Source organism: Sapajus apella, unplaced genomic scaffold (genome assembly GCF_009761245.1).
Source record: "Sapajus apella isolate SASKATOON/1434 unplaced genomic scaffold, GSC_monkey_1.0 scaffold41, whole genome shotgun sequence".
NCBI lineage: Eukaryota > Metazoa > Chordata > Mammalia > Primates > Cebidae > Sapajus > Sapajus apella.
In genome coordinates this window covers 12,783,486-12,796,211 of record NW_022436981.1, presented here as the reverse complement: position 1 = coordinate 12,796,211, position 12,726 = coordinate 12,783,486, and the positions used below count along the sequence as shown (strand labels likewise).

The window sequence follows — 12,726 nt, the reverse complement described above, 5'->3', positions numbered from 1 at the left end:
TGCCACCAGAACCTTCATTTCTTCTATCCTCATAGAAAAAAAATTAGTAAGAACTTTTATTCATGTATTATTGTCCTCATGCAAAAAAAAAAAAAAGTGCTACTGTTCATTTTATAATCCTGTAGTGATTTTTTAGCAGGCTGACCCAAACTAACTTTATAATTAAACATAATATATGTATGGAGCTTATAACTTCTATAGTATTTTCCACTTGCTATTCTATAAACGATGTTTGACCTTAAACAATGATCACTTCTTTTTATAAGAGGTAATCGAGGAACTATTGAACTAAATATCCCTTTGCAACATTTCATTCTAAAAGCCTAATCAGTATAATGTCTAGTAACAGGTTATGTGTGCCCCACCTAAATTTTTGTTACTGTAAGCCTATTTTCTGTTTCCTTAAAATATTATAATCACCATCTGAGAGACTGCATGCAGTAAAAACTGAGGGTACAAGAAGGCTATAGGAAGACAAGTAGACAGTGGTCACCATTTCACTCGCTGTCCAATTTCTAAGGAAAGTCCATCCTTTAGGATGGATGTATGAATGTGAGCATTAGCTTATAAATCTTTTGTTTCAAAAACTTTAGAGCTGTAATAATAATCAGAACACTAATCTCTGAAATTATTTGTTCTTAATTACTGATAAGGCAATTAAATAGAAAAAAGTTATTTTCACTCTTAAAGAAAGGAAAACATCTACTAATGATGATTCTCATGCTAATAATTGAGGTTTATTGGGAACATACCATTTTTATAAGATCATCATCTTCCAAAGGGTGATCACTATGCCAAGTTATTTATATTAATTATCTAAGTAAATGGTCACAACAACCATATGAGATAGATCTCATTAAAATTATTATCCTTTAAGTGAATCACAACTATTTGGCATGATAGCATACAAGTGGTGAACGGCAGAACAGAGATTCCAATTCTGGTAGTTTGAATTAGAATCTACACTGAAGCCTGTTCATGGCACTGATTTGACCAAGTAGGTCTTAATTTTTCAGTATAAAATAAAATCACTTGCAAAAACAAATATCCTCAATGATTTGGACTGGCAGATCATTAGTTGGTTCAAAAGAAAGATCAATAATTGGGTTGGGGAGATCATTAATTGGTTCAAGTTTCTTCTTTAACAATAGGGAAATTAGGAACCAAAAAAGTAAAATGTTTGTGCAGCATCTAATGATGATTTGGCAGTTTGTTGCTTTATCTTTATCTGGAATTTAACTCGTTTCCCCAAACATTCCCAAGTATTCTTTTCCTTCAGTTTTCCAATGCCTTAGGCAAATATATCTCTCAGCTCACTAGTTAATGTACCATAAGGGCCATGGCTATGACTAAACATTTAGTAGCTTCAAAAAAGCATGAAAAATAATTACCTGTAGATAAGGAATCACTTTGCAAAGGGACTGTCCAAAAAACCAGGTCTCAGTGATATCCACAACCAGCGTGGCTGGAAGGCAGGTGATGGTCACGAGCACATCAGCCAAAGAGAGATTGACTATGAAGTAGTTGGTTACTGTCCTCATGTGGTGGTTCTTCCACACTGCCACACAAACTAATTTGAAAAGAAAAAGGAACAGTCACTCAACAAAGCAAATAGGTATTGGTGAGGAAACACTGTCAAGCTAATTAACATTTCTATAAAGTCCACAAATATGTATTTAAAAGGAAAAATAACTGAAGGCTGTGCTTTGTTTTCATTGAATCGGTCAATCTGTGTGAATGCCAAATACATGCTTAAAATCAGTTTACTTAACTTGCATGACATTTCTCAATAAATCACAAGACTGTATTTATTTTCGCTTGATTTTGAATTGCAAGTGCCAGAAGTTTTTAAATGGTCTTTAATTCATCTTTCTATTCCCTCAGTACTCTATATGTAGTAGTATCTCAAGAAATGGTTGCAGAGTTGAGATAAATTAGGAGCTAGCAATGTTCACTGAACTGTAGTGTTTGCCTTATCCATGACCTTGGCCCATGTCTACTCCTAAACCCCGCATTTGGAACTTTTAACAAATAGTTTTTTATTCATGGTAAAACTCAATGATTATTCAGCTACTACCACTGCCAAATACTGAGCTAGATGGTTCATATACCTACATTGTTTAATGCTGACAACAATCTTAAGGGACAATGATATTACCCACATTTTATAAAAGAGGAAGCTGAAGTCGGGCATGGTGGTTCACACCTGTAATCCTAGGACTTTGGGAGGCCAAGGCAGGTGGATCACGAGGCCAAGAGATCGAGACCATCCTGGCCAACATGGTGAAACCCCTTCTCTACTAAAAAAAAAAAAAATGCAAAAATTAGCTGAGCACGGTGGTGTGCGCCCGTAGTCCCAGCTACTCGGGAGGTTGAGGCAGAAGAATCTCTTGAACCAGGGAGGAGGAGGTTGCAGTGAGCTGAGATTGTGCCACTGCACTCCAGCCTGGTGACAGAAGACAGAGTGAGACTCCCTTTCAAAAAAATAAAAAGGAAGCTGAGACACAGGAAACTTGTCTGAAGACATATAAGTTCACAAAATATAAAACTACAGCTATAACTTGGCTTTAGCTCCAACACTTGTGGTCTTTTCACCACATGGGTTGCCTTCTTTGGTGAAAATGAGAGTGCTGTAAAAAAAAGCACATATAAGTTCCAGACACTCAATTTTGTCTCCCTTAGGAAACAAAAAATAATTTTTTTTGTCTCCCTTAGAAGACAAAAAATTTTATCACCCTTAGGACCTTTAAACAACACCCTGCAATCAAACAGACTTTGCAATACTTTCATAGCCAGCCTCCCTCATAGCCTTGTAGTATATCCGCAGTTCAAAACTTGTGCTATCTCATTGAGTTGCTCTTTGCTGAGAGAACATCCAGTTTGTCCATTCTTTGTCCTCGGTCTGATGTATATAAAAGTTACATAATCACTGGCTCTGGAATGATGTAGGTGTACACACAGACCTCACATCTATTCATGGTTTTGCTTCACTGAAAGTTACTGAATTTGTGTGGGGCATCACAAACCTATCAGAGCTGTCACTCATGTACCCAAATAATGCAGGTATTAGTATCTTTATATAGCGAATAAACAAAACTTCATTTTGTTAAATTTAAATCAATGAATGAGTATTTCTTTTGATAATTATGTAACATTTTTTAATAGTTTCATAAGCTGGAAGATGTTCTTACTAGTTCCTGAAGCTGAAATTGGTTGTCAGCTACTAACAGATGTCAATTTAACAAAATACCATGATTTTGGAGGATTTAATTTTGAAAACTTTACATCATCCTCTAACTCTTGCATGGTGACATCCAAAAACTCAGGTGAACATTAATCAAGGTAACTGCAGTCTTTATTATTTGAAAATGATGCCATTGAGTGATTCATTTTCTATAAACACTTGAAACAGACACACACGCACACACACACACACACACATTCACACATGCACAAACCCATCCTAGTAGTTGACAAACACACTATCACAGTTTGTTAGGAGAAAATTGGCAAAAATGTTGTATTTCTGGTACTTGGTCAACAAATTGTCCAAATAGTACAATCTCACATCTAGAAAAATGTACAGGACTTTTAGAAAAAAATGCAATTATTTCTAAACTTTCAACTCTGTATTTTGGACATGAGGAATGGTTCTGGTGGGAAGACTTAATCCATTGTATCCAGGAAACATTAGATCAAGTATATGTTCAAAATCACTTTAGTCATTACTATGTGCTGTGCCTTGTTCTAAGAGTTTTAAATTATCAACTAATGTCATCATAATAACACTAAAAAGTGAATAGCATTAATATCTATGTTTAACAGGTGGGAAAATGAGAGACAGAGGTTAAGGGGCCTACCAAAGAAAAAAGTAAGTACTAGAGTAAGTAAAAGTAAAACTAAGTACTAGATCTTGAATTTAAGTCTTACCCATCATGCTTTGTCATCCATGTATCCTCTTAATTGAAGCAGAAATGAAAAGGAAGCTACCAACCTCCATTTGACAGGGATTTAACATAGGATCATATGATTTTTCACTTAGAGATTATTCAGTCTAACCTCCCATCTGATGCATGGATAATCACCTCTGTACCATCTTTCTTTCATCCTGCTTGAACATTTATAATACTGGGAGATTTAAAACTTGCTGGAGCCCTTGAGTTCATTTTGTGGTGGCTTTAACTACTAGCAAGTTCTTGTTCATGTTCTGTTTTCCCTTCATTTCTACTTACTAGGTCCTAATTATTTATTGAAACTGAATGAATACACTTTACCTATTTATTTACATTGTGCTGGTATTCATTTTCTAGGGCTGCTGTAACAAAGTACCACAAACAATGTCCTGTGAGACAAGAAGTCTGTATTGTTTTAAAACAGGTGTCTTAAAACAATACAAACTTATTGTCTCACGGTTCTGGAGCTAGAAGTCGGAAATCAAGGTGTCAGCAGGGCTGTCCTGTCTCTGAAAGCTGTAGTAAGATTTTTCTTTGTCTCTCCCTGTTTTCTTGTGGTTTGCAGGCAATCTTTAGTGCTCTTTGGCCTGCAGCAGTATAACTCCAATTTCTGCCTTTGTCAGTGCATGACATTCTACTGTGTTTCTATCTTCACATGATCATCATCTTATAAGAATCCCAGTCATATTGGATTAAAGGCCCACCCTACTACAATATGACTTTACCATATCAAATTATATCTGCAATGACCCCATTTCCAAATCAGGTCACATTCTGAGGTAATTAACTTTAGGACTTAATCATATCTTTTTGAAGAAACACAATTCAACTCATAAAGGCACCCATTCAAGTATTTAAAGACCACAGCTATGCGCACTTCCCTAGCCTATGCTTCTCCAGCTTAAAGATCTTCAGGCTTCATCATGTGAAACGTTTGGATTTTTCATCCCCCATCACCCTGGTTATTTTATTCTGAATACACTTCAGATTATCAGTAACTACCGTTTTCTATTTATATTATCTATAACTGCCATCATTTCTCTAGGTGCAATCTACTCAGAACCACAACAAGAAGGATGATTGATTTGATTACTGTCACTCTATGAAGACAGTTTGAGATCTTGTAAGCTTTCTTAACAGCAAAGGCACACTTTTGGGGGAGTATACACACACACACACACACACACACACACACACACACATGCACATATATGGAAATACATATAGATAGATAAACATTGGTTCCCTTGTATAGATGCTAGATTATTTACCTTTCACTCCTAAGAAGAAATAAAAAGAAAAAAAAGTTATTTATAAAGAAAGCTATTGGGACACTTAGGTAAATTTGAATTTTCAGTTTGTGTTAGATAACATTATTGTGTCATTTAACAATATCTTAACTGTTGTGTTCACATTATGCCAATTCAAATATTTGAATACTGTGGCTTTGTCTATTTTCCAAGGCTTTGCTTCTCTGGGATAAACATCACCAAACCCTTCACATACAACAGTAGGCTTTTGCCTCTCATCACCCTGCTCTCTTTATTGTGAGCACATTTCAGATTATCAGTACCTGTATTTATTTTATTTATTTTTACTTTTATAGATTTAGGGAATACAAGGGTAGTTTTATTACATGAGTATGTTGCATAGTGGTGAAGTCTGGCCTGTTGGTGTAATCCTCACTCGAAGAGTGTACTCTGTACCCGTTAGATAATTTCTCATCTCTCGCCTCCTCCAACTCTTCTGCCTTTCTGAGTCACCAATGTCTATGGTTCTACTTTCTATGTCCATGTGTATACAAAATGTACCTTCGACTTATAAATGAGAACATGTGGCATTTTCTTTCTGTTTCTGAGTTACTTCACCTAAGATAATGGCCTCAATTTCTATCCAGGTTGCTGCAAAAGACATGATGTCATGCTTTCTTTTATTGCTGAGAAGTATTCCATCATGGAATTAGAAAAAAAAATCCAAAAATTCATATTGAACAACAACAAAAAAGCCCAAATAGTCACATGAATCTTAATCAAAATGAACAAAGCTGGAGGTATCATATGAACTGGCTTCAAATTATAGTATAAGGCTATAGTAACCAAAACAGCATGATACTATTAATAGTATAAAAATAGATATATAGATCAGTAGAACAGAATAGAAAACCCAGAAATAAAGCCACATACCTAGAACCAATTTATAACAAAAATAGACACTGGGGAAAGGACACCTTATTCAATAGATGATGCTGGTAAAACTGGATGAGCTATATGCAGAAAAACAAAACTGGACCCATCTCTCACCAAATACAAATAGCAACTGAAGATGGTTTAAATGTAAAACCTGAAACTCTAAAAACCCTGGAAGAAAACCTACTGTCTATCTTTAAATGGACTATTCAGAACTACACAAATATCTACAAGTGCACATCCTCTAAATTTGTGTTAAGCATTTATTTGTTTATTTAGTCACCCACTCAACCATGCAAGGTTCTAAAAGTACGAAGTAAACATCACCTTCTCCTGAGAGGACACTAAATTTATACAACTTAAACTTATCACTGGACTTTATGTTTCTCTGAAGTATAATAACCTTCCATTTTCTCCCATTAATTAGGCTTGAAATCCCCAAAATATCTCTTTCCTTTATTGCATTCTTTCTATTCCTATTGCAAATACCTAATGTCAGATTGTTGTTGTAACCATTAGCTAGAGTATTGTAGTGACCTCCTAACAGTTTCCCCTGCATTGTGCCTATCTGAACTCCTATATATTTTACCCATTAATGTCATTTATGGATAAATGTCATAAAATAATAAATATCATAAAATGTATGAAATCCATTAATGCAGCACAGACAGGCAAAATGTCCTGTTGCATTAACTCTTCCTTTTCAGTGGGAGCTCTCTTTTCTCCTGGAGAGTACATCATTTTCAGACGGCCAATAGTAACTGAGAGCCAGTTTAATTTTTGCCCTTTATCCCTTATAATGTTTCCTATAAAGTACTTAGAGCACCAGAGTGAGTCTGATGTTTCACTATGTATCAAACATATTCCATGCCCAGGCCATCGCTCAGGCCATTACTCTGTCCGGAAATGGCCCATGCTCCATTTCAATATATTTTAAACTAATGAATTAGTACCAAAAACTATCCAAAATCAACTGAGCAACCAGCCAAATAGAAAAGTTTCTGCTTAACAAAATATCTTTTAATTAGCCAAAATTAATTATCTTCTTTGATACCTAATCACATGTTGTACTCTTCGTGGCCATAAATTGCATTCTAAAATTATTGTGGATCACCATGGATTTTTTTTTTTTTTGTATTTTTTCTTATCTCTCTACTGGCACAAAGGCTCTTTATCATTATAAGCTGCCTTTTCTCATGCCCTTACTTTGCTAAGTTTCTGCTGCTTTTCTCCCAACAGAAATAATGCCTATAATATACTCTGCAGTAACTGTGTATGGACTTGATTTGCTCATAAACTTATAGTACGTTGCTACCATTGGTAGGTATATTTTCCCGTTAGCAAATTCTTTAAAAGGAGAGAAAAGGCCCGATGGCTAACCAGGAAATTTATTTTCATCATTCCTTTGAAATGAAATCTAAGCGCTCACAGAGAACTTAGCTGCTTATTAATATTCTCTTAGACATAAAGTAAGCTATGGCTCTCAATTAGCCATGTAGCATCCTCTGGTGAATTTTGGTTAGTCCCAGGACCTGAACTTGATACCACATTTTAAATCAGTTCTGTGATATCCGTTATATGCCAACATTAAAGTCAATTTACAGTTAGTCTGTATTTAAAAGCCTGCGTTAATTAACCAGGACTAAGTGAGGAATAATCGAGCATACAAGGGAGAAAGGAGATAGCAGAAGGCAAGAACGGAGATTCAATGAATTCCTGAATTCCACCTCTAACATGGGCTTTATTGAAATAGCAGTTTTGAAATGCAGAAATGCCAAGAAGATGCAAATTCCCTTTTTCCTTTATCTTTCAGACTATCTTTTGTCTTATCAGATTTCTCTGAAACAATCGGATGATATATAGCTTGTGCACATTCTCTGTAAAATATGGAAAGTGGCTCAAGCTCAAGTTGCAGGAGAACATCTGCAGCCCATGATGCAAAGAAGGATATCTTTATGAAATATGTTTTCCAAATAATATTCAGATATAGTCTTTTGATTTAAGTTATTTTCCTGTTATTTTATGAGATAAAGACTAAAGTGATTTTCAAATGGGAAAATAATACATTATTTTTTAAAAAGGCCTTTGCCATTATTGCACTTAGAAGAAACTGGTTTTTGTTTTAGTATTTTGCAGATTATACATTAGTGAAGTTACATTCTAAAACCAATACTTGCACTTAGACAAATGTAAACTAAGATGATATGCTGGTGCTAAGGCTTGATTAAGGCCATGTAAACCACATATGCAAGATTGCATCTCTTTTAAAAATATACTTAGGCCCTAAAATGTCAACTAATAATTGACTACAATATTTATGATACTGAGATGTGATTGGGTATGGGACATAATTAGTGGGTTACTGAGTGCCGTCAAAGGATTTGTACTAACTATACCAATTTTATTTTAAGAATTTGCTTATTTATTTAATTTTGGTTATATTAAAATAAGGTAAAAACAAAAAGGAACAAGAATTACATGATTCCACTTATATGAGGTACTCAGAGCAATCAAATCAGATAGAAAGTAGACCTTTTTTCCCCAGGGACAAGGAGAAATGGGGAAGGAGACATTATTGTTTCATGGGTAAAGAGTTTCAGTTTTAAAAATTTTTAAAGTTCTTGAGATGGATGATGGTAATGGTTGCATTTAAGGTAAATATATTTAATGTCATTGAACTATATACTTAAAACTGATTAAGCTGTTGAATTGTATATTATGTATATTTTACCATAATTTAAAAAATTAGTTGCCTGCTGGGTGCAGTGGCTCACTCCTGTAATCTTAGCACATTGGGAGGCCAAGTCAGGTGGATCACCTGAGGTCAGGAGTTCGAGATCAGCCTAGCCAACATTGTGAAAACTTGTCTCTACCAAAAACACAAAAATTAGCTGGATGTGGTGGTCAGCACCTGTCATCCCAGTTAATTGGAGGCTGAGGCTTGATCCAATTGCTTGATGCCAGGAGGCAGACGTTGTGGTTAGCCGAGATCCCACCTCTGCACTCGCCTGGATGACAAGAGTGACACTCGGTCTCCAAAAAATAATAATAATAATAATTGTCATTATAAGACAGACTACAAAATGTGAAATAAACTTTGAACTAATAATGATGTTCTTCAAAAACCTTCAATACAGAATGGAAATGAAGATGTTCAGAGATAGTCTTAATGACTCATTTTATAAATATGGCATTTTTAAAAAGATTTAAAGAAAACACAATTTTTCCAAAAACCTTAGTTTCAACATACTAATGCAATGCTAAACACAACAATTGTGATTTTTATATGAAATTTAAATTATTTGTGAAACAAAAGTATTATTTGTAGTAAATTGTGATATTTCGGTTTAGATGTTATGTTAATAAAACACTTGGCAATTTTTTGGTTGCTTAATTTACATACCTATGTACATAAATAAATAAATAACAATTTCTTGATTGTTATTTGTTATATAAACATAAAAAAATCATATATCACGAAACTTGTCCAAAATTTACTGTAGTTCCATCTTTTGCCACAAAGTGTCAGTGAAAGCCTTTGAAACTGCTTCCATTGTCACTTCCAAAATAACTTTTAAACATTAAATTCATTGTAATATTTTTTATAACGTAGAACTGAGTATATTTGTTCAAGTTAGATGTTCTAGATAGAAAATAATGTTTAAAAAAGGATAAAATGCCCAACATATTCTAAATTAAACATAAAGAACGGAAGGTGAAATAAAACAACATTTCTAAATGAAAAAGGAAAAGATGCAACTGAATACAGAAGAAAAAAAGCCTACATTTAACTCCAGTTTTCCAAAAACCAGTCTTGAAACAGGTCATGGAATGGAGAATCATTACAGCGTCCAGATTTAAGAAGCTGGGAAGCTGCCTAGAAGTATTATCTTAAAAAGGTAAAAGAAACTCTCCGTCCAATCCTGGGGCATTTTTCTTTTTCTCGTTTTTCATTCCATCCCACTGCTATGGCATTGGCCCTTCTTCTTTCCATTGCTAGCTTGCCCCCTTCTCTTTCTGGGCCAAAATACCTTTCTGAGTTTCTCATTCTCCGCCTATACACCTTGGCAAAATCACCTATACATCTTTGTCTCAGAAGAACTGCATGCAAACGTGCCACTTCTTGTTTTACAGCGCTGACGGATGGAGGACTGTTAAGAAGTGCATCTGTGTTGTGAAATGTGCCATCTGAAAGATTATCTAATATGAATATGAAGAATACTTTTAAAACAATTTACCACGTATGCACAAATAGCAATATATCCAATACATCTAAAATATGTTTCAGTTTTTATTTCCTAAAGAAAATACAAAAGTCTCTAATTAGACGAATATTTTCTCATTGGCACTTGCTCACTATGTTAGTTTTGACAAAAGTTCTCACAGAGACCAATGGTATATCTGTAGTGTTAGTAACAGTTAGGTACAGTGGAGAATAATTAATACATAACATTAATAATTTGTCTTGAAAGGAATTTAAAAAGACAGTATCTTCACACACACAAATATGCAGGGAGGAAATGCATAGAGGAATGCTATACGACTGAATCCTGTAGATTATTATCTTTACAAGAATCAAATCCATAAACAAATCCTTTAGACAGGAAAAATACAGTGAAGAAAGTGGGAAAATAGGCATGACTTATCAGCTGTCTCTGAGTGGCATGATTTCTCCCAGGGAGGGGCTCAACCACAAATTGGCACCAAGCTTTCTGTACAAGAGCTGTCAGAGAACGAAACAGCAGTGTTATTAATAGATCTTCACAGGCCTTTAAGGCTAGCCTGATCAGAAGGTTAGGAAGACACAAGATTCCACAGTCCTAGCATTTATTGTTCTATTAACGGTTATACCTGGTAGTCACAGTTTTACTTCAGTGAAATTTGTATTGGAGGAAATGACAACTTTTTGGTTACCCATATCTTTTTAATCTTTGTAGATAAATCATTACAAGTCTCTGTTCCCAGTGTGGTGTCTTAGAAATGCATCTGGATTTTCACAGAATATACGTTCTTCTCAGCACCTCACTACACTTACTATAAAATTGACTACATATTCAGAAGTAAATCACTCCTCAGCAAATGCAAAAGAACGGAAATCATAACAAACAGTCTCTCAGACCACAGGGCAATCAAAGTAGAACTCAGAATTAAGAAACTAACTCAGAATTGCACAACTTCATGGAAACTGAACAACCTGCTCCTGAATGTAGACTCGATAAATAATGAAATGAAGGAAGAAATAAAGATGTTCTTTGAAACCAATGAGAATGAAGACATAATGTACCAGAATCTCTGGGACACATTTAAAGCAGTGTCTAGAGGAAAATTTGTCACAATAAACGCCGACCAGAGAAGTGAGGAAAGATCTAAAATTGACACCCTATCATCAAAATTGAAGGAGCTAGAGGAGCAAGATTAAAAGAACTCAAAAGCTAGCAGAAGACAAGAAATAACTAAGATCAGAGAAGAACTGAAGGAGACAGAGACACAGAAAATCCTTCAAAAATTCAGTAAATCTAGGAGCTGGTTTTTTGAAAAGATCAGCAAAATAGACCACTAGCCAGATTAATAAAAAGAAAAGGGAGAAGAATCAAATAGATGCAATAAAAAATGAAAAAGAGGGCATCACCACCGATTCTACAGACATACAAACTACCATGAGAGATTACTACAAACAACTCTATGCACATAAACCAGTAAACCTGGAAGAAATGGATAAATTCCTGGACACTTGCACCCTCCCAAGCCTAAACCAGGAAGAAGTTGAAACCTTCAACAGACCAATAACAAGGGCGAAAGTTGAGGCAGCAATTAATAGCCTACCAACCAAAAAAAGTCCAGGTCAAGACGGGTTCACAGCTGAATTCTACCAGATGTACAAAGGGGAACTGGTACCATTCCATCTGAAACTATTCCAAAGAATCCAAAAAGAGGGAATCCTTCCCAAATCATTTTATGAGACTAACATCATCCTGATACCAAAACCCAGCAGAGACTCAATAAAAAAAGAAAACTTCAGGCCAATCTCCATGATCAAAATAGATGCAAAAATCTTCAATAAAATATTGGCAAACCGACTGCAATAGCACATCAAAAAGCTTATCCATCACGATCAAGTAGGGTTCATCTGGGAATGAAAGGCTGGTTCAACATAGGCAAGTCTATAAACGTAATCCACCAATAAACAAAACCAGACAAAAAACACATGATTATCTCAATAGATGCACAGAAAGTCTTCGAGAAAATTCAACAGCCCTTTATGCTAAAAACTCTCAATAAGCTAGGTTATGACAAGCCTACAGCCAATATTATACTGAATGGGCAAAAATTGGAAGAATTCCGTTTGAAATCAGGCACTAGATGAGGATGCCCTCTCTCATCCCTCCTATTTCACATAGTATTGGAAGTCCTAGCCAGAGCAATTAGGCAAGAAAAAAAATCAAGGGTATTCAGTTAGGAAAGGAGGAAGTCAAATTGTCTCCATTTGCAGACGACATGATTATATGTTTAGAAGACTGCATTGTCTCAGCCCAAAATCTCCTTAAACTGATAAGGAACTTCAGCAAAGTCTCAGGATACAAAATCAA

At 35.1% G+C, this 12,726-nt stretch overlaps 1 protein-coding gene across 1 annotated transcript in view; it reads right to left on the bottom strand.

Moving 5' to 3' along the window:
• HCRTR2 (hypocretin receptor 2) overlaps positions 1-12,726 on the bottom strand; it is a 110,521-nt gene that overhangs the window by 37,269 nt on the left and 60,526 nt on the right. Inside the window, exon 2 of the mRNA XM_032299743.1 lies at positions 1,392-1,570. Within this exon, the coding sequence (XP_032155634.1) occupies positions 1,392-1,570 (179 nt within the window). The remainder of the gene's footprint in view (positions 1-1,391; positions 1,571-12,726) is intronic.